Source organism: Takifugu flavidus, chromosome 3 (assembly GCF_003711565.1).
Source record: "Takifugu flavidus isolate HTHZ2018 chromosome 3, ASM371156v2, whole genome shotgun sequence".
Taxonomy (NCBI): domain Eukaryota; kingdom Metazoa; phylum Chordata; class Actinopteri; order Tetraodontiformes; family Tetraodontidae; genus Takifugu; species Takifugu flavidus.
In genome coordinates, this window is record NC_079522.1 from 10237044 (window position 1) to 10251503 (window position 14460).

General features: G+C 50.2%; 1 protein-coding gene and 1 long non-coding RNA gene across 3 annotated transcripts in view; both read left to right on the forward strand.

The window, feature by feature from the left end:
- The first annotated feature begins 8099 nt into the window (after positions 1-8099).
- LOC130522848 (activin receptor type-2A-like) overlaps positions 8100-14460 on the forward strand; it is a 28535-nt gene continuing 22174 nt past the window's right edge. Inside the window, exon 1 of one of the 2 annotated variants that reach the window (XM_057027616.1) lies at positions 8100-8965. In XM_057027616.1, coding sequence (XP_056883596.1) covers positions 8911-8965 — 55 coding nt within the window. In that variant the 5' untranslated portion in view covers positions 8100-8910. The remainder of the gene's footprint in view (positions 8966-14460) is intronic. The other variant, XM_057027618.1, reaches the window with a different exon arrangement.
- On the forward strand, positions 9834-14389 carry LOC130522853 (uncharacterized). Its single transcript, XR_008949726.1, has 2 exons — positions 9834-10105; positions 10169-14389. It is a non-coding gene; the product is annotated as an uncharacterized LOC130522853 (long non-coding RNA).

Here is a 14460-nt window from a genome sequence, read left to right on the forward strand (position 1 = left end):
GTCTCTGAGTTTAGTTGTGTTGACATGTTTTGTAAATAAATCCGGTGAGTCGGAGAATTTTCAGACGGAATACCAGACAGAAGCTGCCAGGCAGAGGAATTTGATAAAATGTTGGCAAGCCACAGAAATATCCCTCTTTTATTGGTTTCTTTGCCGTCTCAAAGTTCAAATGTCCTTTTTAATCATGACAATGTGTCCTCCGCATTGTTTGTGCAACCGGAATTACTGTTTTTCTCGAGAATTTGTGGATGGAAAGATCCAGTCTTGGTTTTTATATTAATAGTTGTGTCTATTTTCATTGTGACTCAGCTGAATCTTTACAGGATCTACAGTAGCACAGATGGCAGGTGAGATCGCAGTCACCACGGAAACAGAGAAGACAAGACAGACGGTTGGACCTGCAGCAGAACAAACAGCCGTCCTTCCTGAAGAGCAGCAATGGCTAAAAGGAAGATTAGGGTAACGTTTAGCTTCAGGATGTAGGAGACATGCTGCTATTGGCTTTGCATCAGAAGATGACGACTTCCCCTCTTGTCTCAAGCGTCTCGGAGGTCTTTGATTGGTCGCCGTGCTGGCGGTCTGGGGTCAGCCAGAGTTTGCACCTCCTCCTAAAGAGCCTCAGATCCAGATGCAGCCTCCAGAGATGCTAGCAGCTGCCGGGCTAGCCAAAGGAGCACTGGAAGTGCATCAGCGAGTTCTGCCCTAAATGAGCCGCCCTGTTATTCAATTACACCATTTACATCCGTAAAAGAAACAGAAGAGCGGCCATATGTAACTGTTGCCTGGCAACAAGTGCATACGGCCAATGGGACAACAGCCAATTAAACAACAATAATATGATCATGATGGTTCTCTTGGTTCTGGTTTGGGCTGATCCGGGACCTGCTGGAGGACCTGCTGGTCCCTGATCTCAGATCAGTCACAGTGTTTAGGTCAGCTGACGCGCTAAGGAGCATCCCACACGCTGGCTAACTTCCCAACCGGATGCTGGGCCAGAGCGTTCTTTCACAGATTTCGGACTTGTTGTTTCTGTTTCAGCAGCTCTCGTGTGACACTTGCGCAGGATGCAGACGCACGCCGCCGCCGTCACGCCTTCCTTTGACCTGCATGTCAATTAAAATGCACTCTTCTTCTTCTTCTTCTTCTTCTTCTTCCTCCTGCCTGGAGTATCCTCTGCGTCGTTTCCATCAGCGGGAAAACATTGCACCTCTCAGCCTTTGACCTTGGAGCCGAGGACGAGGCCGCCGCCGCCGTCACGCCTCCGCGCCTGAGTGCCGGATAAACATTTAGATGAGCACGAACCATTTCACGTGTTGCTTCTTGCTTCATCATTATTTCATACGCGCCATAAAAGCTGCTTAATCAAGAGCTGATCTTAACGTTCCTGTCAGAGGAATAAAACCCATCAAAGTCCACGTTTCCTGGAAATTAATGGCAGATTATTGATTGACTTGATCTAATGGGATGAGCATTCACGACGTGGTTACAGAGGAAGGGTCTGGGTTGTTTCTCTGTTTGGGACATTTGCAAGTGTGTGTGTGTGTGTGTGTGGTGTGTGTGTGTGTGTGGTGTGTGTGTGTGTGTGTCGCCTGCCCAGATGTGTTCTTGCTTCCTGCCCAGTATTGGCTAAACTAAACCACTCACCACAAAACCTTAAATTGGATTAAATGACATTCTTGCTGCGTTTTTTGGGGGGGGTTGTTGCAATCATATGTCTGAATTTACGTCCCTGAATCTGTTTGGATCTTCATCACGTCAGTCGTGTCCTTGCTGAGACAAGTGTCCGATCTCAGCTGACCTCTGAGGTGAGTTGTGCTCAACACCCACCAGGAGCACCGGGGAAATGTGTGGCGTTAGAGCGAGAGGTGCTTGGTGTGTTGGCAGACCTTCTTACAGCTGTTGAATGTTGTCTTAGTGTTTAGAAAAAGGCCACACACACACACACACACACACACACACACACACACACACATACACGCATGTATTTATCCAGTTCTAGGGAGCACATACAGTTCCTTTTCACCCGGTCCCACGATGCTACATGTAGTTAGCATGTTTTGCCATTGTGCCGTGTTGCATCTCTTCTCTTCGACAGCGGATCAAATTGAGCGAAACTGTGACTCGTCATCACTGTCGCACTGACAGCGTGCAGGAACAACATGAAGTCACGCCGGTTAGTGACCTCTGACCTCTGGCAGATAATAGCATAAAGAGCTAAAGTCAGGAGTGAACGGTGGGTCACGCTAGGGTCCACCAGTGAGAAACAGGCCTCAGGGTAAACACGCTGAGCCCTCAGATCAGGTCCAGCAGGGTTCTGACTGAGGCAGCGACTCGTAGGCCACTTTTAGAAAAGTCTTCTGGGGCCCAGGACGCAAATACGCCTCTGATCTCATACGCTCTGAGCATGTGTTAGCTTGTCGACATGAATAAAACGAGCGAATAGTTCAGCAGCACATCCACGTTGGAGAAACCCATTCAGAACTTTGATATTTGCCAAGTTTAAATGAGTTCGGGCGTGCGTGCATCCAGGAATGTCGGTGTCATACAGAATCTCAAATACACGCTCCACAGACTTTACGTCTCCGTGAGTAAACTTGAGCGAGGCTTAACGGAACATTCCACCGGGACTTTTTAAAGATGTGGTGCTACGAGTTGCTGCCTTGTTCCCTTTCCTCCGCAGCCCAACGCAGGAAGCTGAATCTCACCGTCCCAGACAGCGTGCTCTACCTTCAATGGTTCCTGTTCTATATCTGACATGAAATCCAGCTTCCCATCACAGCCCTGTTTTGAAACCGCTGCCCCGTGGACACGTGATGCCTCCCCAAACGCTGGCAACAGTCTATAAAAGTTGCGCGGTGTCGAGTTGCTGCTCAGATCTCGTCGTGCGGTTGCATAAGAGTCACGTCATGCTCGGAGCAGCGCGGTGTTATTTTCAAACTAGCCTGGTCATGCCGAGGCGCAGTTCTGGACCACTCGCGTACCCAGTTCGGAGCTGTCAACGCCATTTCACGCCTGGACTCCCTCCATCCTGGGAGCCTCTTTCAGGAGGGGTCATTCAGTTCATCTGCGTCTGACTGATCCTGATCCACGGGCACGATTAGCCGCCATATTTCAGGAGGGGGAACCGGCGTCGGAGCGTTTTCCCAACTTCCGTCCCTCCAAATGCATCATGTCAGACATTTCTGAAGGAATTTAAAGCGACGTTACAAACTTCACATTTGGGGACAGGTGGGATTTCCCTCACATTTCCCCACATCTCGCGGGGGTTCAGCATGTGACGATTCAGAATGACTTTGATCGACCTGAGCTTTGATCTGGCCTGCTGGATCAAAGCAGCGGCACACGATGAGTCCTCAAAGGGGGACTTCTTCCTCTGTCCTCAGCGCTGTTTTTGCATGCGAAGACAAAAATGTGGGCTGCAGCTCGGTCCTGGTGGCTTGGTCCGGCATCAATCGCCACCCAAGTGCAGCTCCAGAACCAGAACCAAGCAGAATTAATGGGGATTCGATGGACCAAAGAAGACAGAGATCTTGGTGATCTAAGCGGCTCTGACCTGAGCGTCAGCAGCCACATCAAAGCCAGAACTGAATCTGAATTCTAGCATCAGAAACCAGGAGATGGAATCAGAGGCCTGATGTCTGGACAAGAGCGATCCACGCCTCCAGCTCCAGCAGGGCGGGTTCTTGTCACGCTCTCCTGCCGGAGCTCCAACGAGGAGCACTATGGGGTGGAGGCCTTTGGGAAAAGGATGCTATTCTGCTTTCGCTCATTTTATCAATTAATGCTTATTCTTAGTTTCAATTATTTTCCTGTTAGATGCTTTTTAACGCTTTTCTTTGAGTAAAAAAGCATTTTCACCGGCCTTTGTGTTTGAAATGCGCTATAAATCAAGTTGCCTTGAGGCCCGAGCCTCCATAGCATAATGTGCATCTGCAGCGTGCGTCATCATCTGGTCTGGTTCAGTCCGGGAACAAAGCTCTGCAGCTCTGGGTGTATTGTGTGTTTGACCTTTACGTGAGGGAGGAAGCCTGAGCACTCGTTTAACGCCGCCCACGTGCTTCGCAGGCCTTCTTCTCCACGCTGAGGCTGAACCTGCTCACCTTTCATCTGCTCCAGCATCACATTCAGCTCTGAGACCTCCTCAGAACCTGCCCCCCTCCCCCCCCCGCGTCTCGGATTAGAGACAGGACACGGATCCATTCATAGGGACAGATCCATACATACGTCCATCCTGGCAAAACGCTTTATTCTCAGCTCCCTTTGCTCCGGCGGCGCACCGTCACCGGCGGCTGCTCGCCGCCCCGGTTCATGCGAGGACGGGGAGGCAGCTGGGCGCCAGCTGAGAGCGGTAATTAGGCCGGTATCCACCGGGCTTCGGTTACAGGTGCAGATCTGCCTGCAGGGATGAACTAAGCTGTCAATGCGCAAGATCATTCATGCTGAAACAACAGGGGGTGGGTAGGTGGGTGAGTGGGGGGGGCGGCTCCTGCTGCACAGGGCCACCGCCAAGATGAGATAAATGGCTGTGAGCAGCGGCGGCGAGCTGAAGGCAGGTGTATAAATCATTTTCCTGGGTACTTCAGGAGCTCTCAGCTGCATAAAGGCGACCTGCGGCGCCGCTCACCTGCCTGCCGATGCTCTTGTCTTTATAGAAAAAATGTTGGTTTTTTTATTTCCAAAAAGCACTTTCATCACTGGCCGCGTCACATGATGGGAAGAGTTCCCGGCTGGCTTCATTCCAACAGAATTCTTTATCTCCCTGCATCTGACTCTGCTGCTGATCAGAGATCAGCCATGACGTCAGTCAGCGCTCATCCAGGTGAAGTGGTCATCAATCATCCTGATTCTGTCGGCCCGATTCAGACACGGATAGCTCCGCCCACATGGTTCAGGGAGGGTAAACGTCTTCCTCGTGGGTTTTATTTATTCATTCAAAAATATCAGACATGTTCCTGTATTCAGACTCAGAAGTGGTGTTGACAAAAAGGGAGGATCCCTGCTTCATATCCGGTGGAGCTTCGTGCTCAATAATCCAACAAGCTGGATTCTTCCTCGCTAAAGTCCAAGAGAAGCACCTGCCCTCATTGTCTGACACCAGCGTCAGCGCTGCTTCATTGGCTGCCTGTTGAAACACGATGTTCCCTGAGCTTTTATGGGATGTTTTACTGCTTTCACAGATGCAGCCCAGCACCAGCACGCTGTCAGGGTGCCAGGTTTCTCTTCTGTCATTACCGTTCCATCAAGGAAATTCTTAGCTGCTGCTTTGTTTTCGTTACTGCAGCTTTGATGTTATTTATGTTTCATCTGTTTCAACACTTCAACTTGATCCATATTTTTGGAATCTAGCAAATTTTAAATAACAATTGAATGTACATTTACACAATTGTGGGAATTATAGAGGCAAAATAACACAGTTTATAGGTTATAGCCCCCCCATGCTTCCGTTGTGGTGGTTTGGCCCAATGCTGACTCCGCCCCCATTCCAAAGTTTGGCTGGCACCTGAGTGTCAGACAGGTAAAAGCCTTCTGCTCCAAAAGTGGCCTCAAGGCTTCATGAATGCTCAAAGTTTTGGCTCTTTTCTGACTTTTTACACTTTTTACACAGATAAAACACACAATTCTAAGCATTCTGTATTTGATAGTCACGAATGTTCTTGAGTTTGTTCCACATTTGGCTGGGCTAACACAGGCATAATCAGATGCTTGTCGTGGAAGGTGTTAGCTCGCAGAGGCTAATGTGAGGCTGAGGCTATCGTCGTTGGTGGAGGGAGATTTTAGTGGCAGACGTGAAAATGTTACTGGTCAACCTTAGATAACAGCGACAGGTGTTAGCTAGTAGCTAATATTAAGAAACCAATTCAATCATTAGCAAGAGGCTAATTTTACACGGCACTGTTAGTTGGAGACTTTACAAAGGAGTAACAGATTTTAGCAATTCGAGGCAGATGTGAGCACGTAGTTCCAGGACTAGCTGACTCGTAGTGACAGATGTCTCTGAAGACAACCAGCTGTTCCACTTGTTAGCCATGAGTCAGCAGTCGACGATGGAGCCAATCAGCTGACCTTTACAAAGAGAAACGAAGCAGTTTACTTTATTTTTGTTGTTGATGTTCTGTGTCCTTGGCAATTGTACCTATTTCAACACAAAAGGAGTCTTCCATCAAACAGCAACATTTTCAGATGGACTCATATCCTTAGTTGCTGAGCGCTGCACTTTGCAAGCAACCTGCTTTTTGTTAAAAGCACTTTGTCGATAAATTTGACTTCCCTCGACACTCAATACTGAGTCCATTAAGCTGTGGGGCCGCGGGGCAGCTCTGTGTGCAAGGGCCACCAGTTCCAGTAAGGTATATCTACTGAGCTCTCATTAGCAAGCATCATCATACGTAATTCTGGCACGTGTAATGCCATTAGCAGGGATTTGGCATGTGATAGTTGAGTAATGGGATTAGGCAGCAAAGCTCCTGGACCAGGACCTTAGGTCTTCCCCACACAAAGAAAGACGGATGCAAACCCAACCAGTCTTTTCCAGTGGAGAGGGATGCGAATCACTTTCCAGGCTGGTTGGATTTGGAAAACCTCTGATGTGATAAAAGTGTGTTGAAACTTCATCGACCCTGTTCAAACAGGCTGCCTACAAGTTTGAAACAGTCAAACATCTATTCTAGGTTATGAAAAAAAGAAAAAACCCTCTGCTTGAAAAAGAATAAAGTAGAGAGTCTGATCTGAAAAACAAGTGATTCATATGTTAAATGAGAAGAGGATAATTAAAGTGATCAGAAAACCAGGGGGACACGAGACACACACTCAAGTCTAAAGTACTCACTATCAATTCAAAATTTCTGAGTTGTTCCATATTAAATGTTAAGATTTGGCTACTTCTGGCCAGAAAACAGACACCACAGTTGTTAAAACTGTGTTCTTCTGCTTTAACGCTGAGTTTAAAAACATAGTTTTAGGAGCAGGAATGACTTATTTATTCAGCATTGATCAATATTTGCCATCATTCTGCAGGTGATCTGCAGTGAAATGACAGAATATAGAGAGCTGGTGACTCAGCTCGCAGCCTGGTAGAGAAATCCAACGAGACCTTTGACCTCCTAATCGCCCAGCAGCGCTTATGGTTGGAGATCTGCTCCAGGCTATTAGAGAGATTAGTGTCACACAGGTTTGGAGGGTGGAGGGGTGTGCTCCCTGGTATTCTCAGCATTTATTACTGAGGCCCCTGCACATGTTGTAATCTGATCCATGAGAGGCTGTATGGCCCACATACATCCACCAGAGTGACAGCGCCAGTTTGGAAGACACCGATGGATTCATCTTATATTTATTTAGGGTTGAGTCTCCTACATAAAACATGAATTGTGCAGAGAAATGACCACAATGCCTTTTAACTCGACGTGAATTTGACGGCGGCATAAAGAAGCGTTTCGAGGTCATTTTTCTGGTCGTGAGCCTGAACAGGGGACCGTCCGTCTTTACCTCTGGCGGCACACGCTGGTGAATAAAACAAGCAACCCATCCGAATTAAAAACAATCGCCTGCTCGTAAAATGACCCTGTCAATTCAGCGGGATTTAACCAGAGTAATGCCGAAAATGGGCTCTGCATTACAAACACTGCAGCTAGAGGAAATTCAATTCAATTACAATTTGGAAAGAAAAGGCAAACGTCCGCACGTCTATGTTGAGCAGGATAAGACATTCAATGTCTTGCATAACAGCATTATAATAATTCATTAAAAAAATCACATGACTACGCAAACTTAATTTCAATAGTAATGTTTACCAAAAACCCACACTGGCCTATATTGACCCTTTTTTTTTTTTTTTAAAAAAAAAAAGTAATTTAAATTGTAAACTTTTAATTGTAATTGTAAACCGACAGGTTTCACTCAACTGTCTCAGAAAGTCAGCAGCTCTTTGTTTCGTTGGCAGAAAGAGTCGATAAAAGCGACAAAGATTAATGAACCGCATTCATTAGTGGCCTTGCGTAAACAAACTCGCCGGAGCGAATTATTTTGAAACTTCTAACCGGAAGTGGCGCATCTAGGCCCGTCCGTCTTGACGCGGGACGGTGACGCCATCTTGAAATTGTCCCGACCAGAGGAGGCGAGGAGACGGACTTGAACGGAGCAGTTCCCGTTAAACTCGGAATCTGCGTCAACTACGCGGATTAGCTGCGTTTTGCGGTTTTATTCCTCCCGCGTTGGCGTGTTCCCGTGCACTCATTCGAATCCTTTCGACGGACGAAGGCTGCTTGGCCCACTTTGGAGCGGACTAGCACGGCTTCGCTTCGGCTGTTCCCACCGGTCGTGTACGAGCCTCTCGGCCGAAACTGACGCTTCCACGCGGGGCGCAACAACCACCGTCAGCGGCCCGGGCCTTTGCTGCGTCGCCGCGGGGATCGGGAAGCGCTGGAGCCGCCGACGTTTTGAAGCGATGCGACGGAGAGGTTCGGTCGCGGTTTGATCGGGCTCCCCGGCGGATGGATGTCCTCCCCGCCGACTGTGGCTCGGCTCTTTGCTAACAGGTCAGACGGCATCAGCCTGTGTTCGGGAACAATGTTGCAGAGCTGGCGCCGACATGACAGCCCGGGCTTGAAACCCTTCCACCGTGTGTTGGTAAACCTGGAATAAGCCCCCGCTGGTCGTCAACAGCCCCCCTCCTCCCGCCTGTATTTTTGGACTCGCACGGCTGGCGTCACATGGGATATTTTGGATTTAGGGATTATAATTTATTATTATATCTTATCACGAAAATGCCGTTTCTGCAGACAGCGTGCACCGAGGAGCTGCGAGACTTTTAATCGGTCGTTTGTTTTTATTTTTGTTTTTATTTTTATTTTTGCAGTTTTCTTCAAAGTATTTTTGAATTGTTTTCTGACCGAGGTCATCTCATTCGGATGGAAAATGGGAGCTGCTACCAAACTGGCCTTCGCCGTTTTCCTCATATCCTGCTGTTCAGGTGGGTGTGGAGGTGGGAATTACTCTCAGCTATGGAAGTATTTGGTGCAAAAGTTGCCCCTCTTTCATTCCCCAGTTGTCAGCAGGGGCCTGCACCCACCCTGGTGCACCAGTGGCCCCTGAGGGCCCCTCCGGTACCCAGACCAATGCAGATTGGGACCTACAGCCCAATTTTATTCATGTGTAGTGTCCTCATAGTTCATGTAGAACGTATTTTAGTGCACACAACAGCATCTGGTGTGTGATGTCAGGAACCACGCAAAGAGAAATGTCTGATCTGAATAAAATGACAAAAAGTGTTTAAAGAGTTGCCAAAGGGATTCAGCAAAAAGGGCTGATAGACCTGCTGTGGGGAGTGTTTATGTGCTTGTATTTCAATGCTGAACGATGACCGGCGTGACTGGAAGACCGTCTCAGGCGTGATGGGAAGACGGTCTCAGGCGTGATGGGAAGACCGTCACAGGCGTGATGGGAAGACCGTCTCAGGCGTGATGGGAAGACGGTCTCAGGCGTGATGGGAAGACTGTCTCAGGCGTGATGGGAAGACCGTCTCAGGCGTGATGGGAAGACTGTCTCAGGCGTGATGGGAAGACCGTCACAGGTGTGATGGGAAGACCGTCACAGGTGTGATGGGAAGACCGTCTCAGCGTGATGGGAAGACGTCTCAGGCGTGATGGGAAGACCGTCTCAGGGTGATGGGAAGACCGTCTCAGGTGTGATGGAAGACCGTCACAGGTGTGATGGGAAGACCGTCTCAGGCGTGATGGGAAGACCGTCTCAGGTGTGATGGGAAGACCGTCTCAGGTGTGATGGGAAGACCGTCTCAGGCGTGATGGGAAGACGTCTCTGGCGTGATGGGAAGACCGTCTCAGGCGTGATGGGAAGACCGTCTCAGGCGTGATGGGAAGACCGTCACAGGCGTGATGGGAAGACCGTCTCAGGCGTGATGGGAAGACGGTCTCAGGCGTGATGGGAAGACCGTCACAGGCGTGATGGGAAGACCGTCTCAGGCGTGATGGGAAGACCGTCACAGGCGTGATGGGAAGACGGTCTCAGGCGTGATGGGAAGACCGTCACAGGCGTGGTGGGAAGACCGTCTCAGGCGTGATGGGAAGACGGTCTCAGGCGTGATGGGAAGACCGTCTCAGATGTGATGGGAAGACGGTCTCAGGCGTGATTTGTCCAACCTCGGAGCCTCTGAGAGGAACTCTGCTCCCGCAGCTGTTGAAGCTGTCCTGGGCCACCCGAAGCCAATAATGTCAGAATCACTGTTTGTTTTTGGTAACCCTGGATGGAAACGAGCGCTCCAGGGGACAAACCCGTCCATCCTCTCAGATGAGGTGCAAGTGTTGACGTGTGTTGCATTCCTTCACTTCGCAACGACTGAAGCAAACTGCCTGTGACGGTAACGTGAAAAGGGTTTGAATTCTGTAGACTAGGACCAGCGCCATGACCAGAGGTGGGTGCAGGATTTATTCTATGGCGGATGCTCTCTGGACCGGCGGCTCTGTCGGACCTCATCTGTGCCGTTGGTGACGATTCTCTGAACAGTCGCTGGACAGCGCCGCGTCTACCTCAACAGTAGGACCGTACGGAAAGATCATTTTAGCACCAGTTCCTGTGACGGTGGAAACGTGGCTACCTGCTGCCACACTTCCTGGAGGGAAGCTCCGCCCCCCTTTGTGGATGCCCCCCGAACTTCCTTTGCCGTACTTAAAGGTGAAACGGTGTGATGGGCCAAAGGCAAAACGTGTGTTTTTCTGTTTCTGTTGTCAAAAGAACGTTCCAAATATTCATATTATGAAATGAAGCCTCGGTCGTTGCAGTGGCCTGAACGTGGACCGGGGGGGGGAGGTGGGGGTCCGTGTCCGTGCAGGGAAATGAAGCAGGTTCCGGACTGGTGTGGAAGTTGAGCGGAGGAGACGGCGGTCAGTCGTTTCTTGGGTGTTGTGAAGGTGACGGCCGTGAATGAGCCGAGTGGCAGGTCCAGTTTGAGCTGTGTTGGCTTTAAAAGCGCGTCCTGGGAAAATACTGATCCAAATGATGGAATAACGAGTCATTTTCATCGGCGGGTTCAGCGGCTCCCAGGACTCGGTTCCACTTCATGGAGCTGGAATGTCCTTGTTGTTTCAAATGTGACGCTGGTGCTTCAGCAGGTTTAACCGGTGCAGATTGACAAACATTTCCATGTCAACAGCTCTGCTGTTATCGATTTTAATTTTCAAACAGAATCACAGTATTGGGTTAGCCGCCATCTCGGAATAGTTCAGCCGCTCCCGCCATGCTTCTGCGTCGGATCTGGGCTGAACAGGGGGCGCGCCGTTTGAATGGATCTGAATAAATAGGACCTTCAGATTTGTGTCACCGGTGAATGACCTTTGACCCGGCGATGTCCCACATTCCCAGAAATGCTTGAAACGCTGCTGTGGAGGTCGTTCACCGGGTTCAGCCGCCGGCCCGCGTGGGCCGCGTCCGCCTGCTGGCTGGGTTCTGTGTTTCTGATCACAGTGGCGGGTTCACGCAGGCATCGATCCCGGTGCGCTCCAGTGTCGGGTTCCATCCGCCTGACGGTGATGGAGCCGGCCTGCCGTTCCTCTAACGATTCCCTGGAATCGGTGCAGTTTGAAACCTGAACCAAGCGGGCCGTCAGATGCGGGTCTCTGCGTTCTCATCCCCGGGGAGAACCGACCAGAACGCCGTTACCGGTCACCCTTCAAACTCGCGGCCTATTTTTGAGAAGCTCTTGTTCATAAGTAACCCGTTCTTCCCGCCACCCTCGGCGTCCTGCTCCAGTCTTCCAAGTGTTTCCTGGAGTGGCTGCTTACCTGCTCCGGCCCATTTTCGTGCTGCCTGTTTCTAATTTGTTGCCATGAATTATGTATGAGGATCCGGACGCTGAGCAGGGTTTGTTACAGCCTCTGTTCCCCACCGGGTCGAGCTGGTCACACGGCGTCCTCCCAGGGCCGTGATTCAAAGCACCGCCAGACACTCACCTGGAAACAGGCCTGGCTGCAGATGACCCCCCCGCCGGGTATATCCAGACCGTCTCCACCCCCCCGGAGGCAGTTTTGTTGCGATGGGACACAGTGAAATCAGTGTTAATCTGTAATAATGTTGTAATAACTTTGCGCGGCACTGATAAGAAGGTGAACTTTAATCACCACCAACAGCACAAACAGGCAGTCAGCAGCAGGAAGAGTGTCCCGTCGGAGCGAGAACCATTGTGGGGGGGGGGGGGGGACAGCTGTGTAACCTGAGAGGCCAGGGCGAAAAGGGGGAACGATGCAGACTTCCAGGAGCGCAGCCGATGCTCATTATCAGGAATACGACAAAAGGCAACGAGCACGATCAGTTTAGCAGGCAGCTGCTCCACGGGCAGACGGCAAATTCCACACTTGCTCAGTGGTGAAAAGGTGCCGCCGCGGCTTGGTTCCCCTCCCCGATCCAGCCTCATCCCGGCCCTAAAACACAACCCTTCAAATTCTTCATACTTGCCCTGTTCCTTCAGGTTTACACAAAACATGACGAGAAGAAATCTGGAACCACTCCACACAAACAAAAGAGGAAACGGTAGCTTATTCTGAGAGTGAGCAGCTCACCTGACCTTTGAGAACAGCTTCACATTTTATCCTTGTTCACATGTTGGCAGAGAAAAGAGAGAATTTGGTTTTGGACAGCAGAAAAGGTGACACTGCTGAATCGTGCTGGAAAAGGCCCTGAAAACACTGAATTAATCATTTCTGAGTCGTTCTCGGCCAAGAAAGAGAGGCTAAGGTCCAGGTGAGCGCATTTATCCGTTTCTGATATCAGCAATTTGTTAAACAAATTATTTTTTAACTATCAGGTATAGCAGAGAGGAAGACCTTGGGAGTTAATTCTGGATTTTGATGACGGTTGAAAAGGATTTTTCTCCGTTACTCAAGTGACTGATGCGACCCCCCTGTTATGTGAGCGAATGTGCTGCAGCTGCGGGGTCGTTGGTAGGAGAGGCCCGGTGATGGCGTCCTGCAGCAGGATGCTACCTGCCCGGCACGTGGCGAGTCAGCCGGAGCGTCGGCTGTCGAACGGGAGCTCCGTGAATCACTCCTGGAAGCGTCGCCGGTCCAAATGAAAACGAATGAGGTTGCAGAGTGCTGTGATTCCGGAGGAGATGGAATGTTGACTCCATGACAGGAGAGCTCAGACCAATTAAAGGGTGGCTACCTGAGACGGTGGTCCGGTTAATGCATCCTGCAGATGTTCCTGATGTGCTGGGAGAGCTTCAGTCTAGACAGGCTGGCAACTCGCAAACAGAAGCCGACTTTGATCTTTAATTAAAAACCGTGAGCTCTACATTCATCACAGCTCTCAGACTCTCCTCAGCACCACCTCCTCCTCCTCCTCCTCTTTATGTTGTCCTGAAGGGCGTTCTGAAGGATAAGAGACCCACCAGATTTTATTTAATTCATTAACCTGCCTAAAAGTTATCTCCCATTGTCGTTGCTGTTAGAAATTGCTCTTGCCTAAATTAGCCTTCCAGTATCTGCTCGGCATCAGCTGCAACGTGAGCTCGGCTCCCAACGCTGTTGGCGCTGCGTGTTGTGTGAGCGGGGGGGAACCTTGTGACCCGCGCGGCATAAATATAAAGAGGAGGCAGGAGCCGGCGAGGTCATCCCGATGCTTGCGTGGAGGGAGGAGGGGATTTATGGGCGCCCAGCATTTTATTGCTCTCATGAACAAATGCGGGAGAGCGAGCGCTGCGGATGTAACGGAGAGAAAGATGTCGTGTCTCGTAGGAGCCGTGTGACACGGCGATGCAGCGAGCTCGTCGCTAACCTTGACGAGGCTTCGGCGTCTTTGTCTGCTCGGGAGGACGTGGCGGCCGCTGTCGCTGTACGTCTACGTTCGCCTTTGATGGACACGTTAAGAGAAGAGCAGGCGGTTGAATCCAGTTTTGAAACCCTGATCTCTGGTTTGCTCCTGGACTCACTGGAAGCAAATTTAGCTGACTCTGTTGTCCATAGTTTCTCTAAATGTATAGAAAAACAGCGTATTATGGAAACTGTTGCTGAGCTGAGCGAGACCCCCCCCCCCTCCCCAGTTCACCTGCTGGTTTCTCTCTGTTATGTCGAAATGAAGTCAAGCACGGAACGCTTCTGAGGGCTTTTCTGAGGGCTTCTCGTCTTTGTAATCAGTCCAAGTGGCTCTTCCTCTCAGAGTTCAGCATAAATCCGAGCAGCTGAAGCACAGGAAGCAGATCCTTCGAGGACTTTGGAAATTGCTGCTCGGGACAGGAATGTGCGGCATGTGGTGGCTGGCTGCAGCCTGTGTAGTGGAGACCCAACCAGTTCGGCAGCAACCGGTCCCCATCAACGCTAATTGAGGCGGAGAGCAGTGGTATTTGTTGCTAAGGGCATTCCGCTGGGGATTAAAGGGATTGAATTCAGTTGCTGAGTGCTGTGGTTTTTAATGCCTCTCCACCCAGCTCCACCACCATGTTGCCCCCCCCCCCACCCC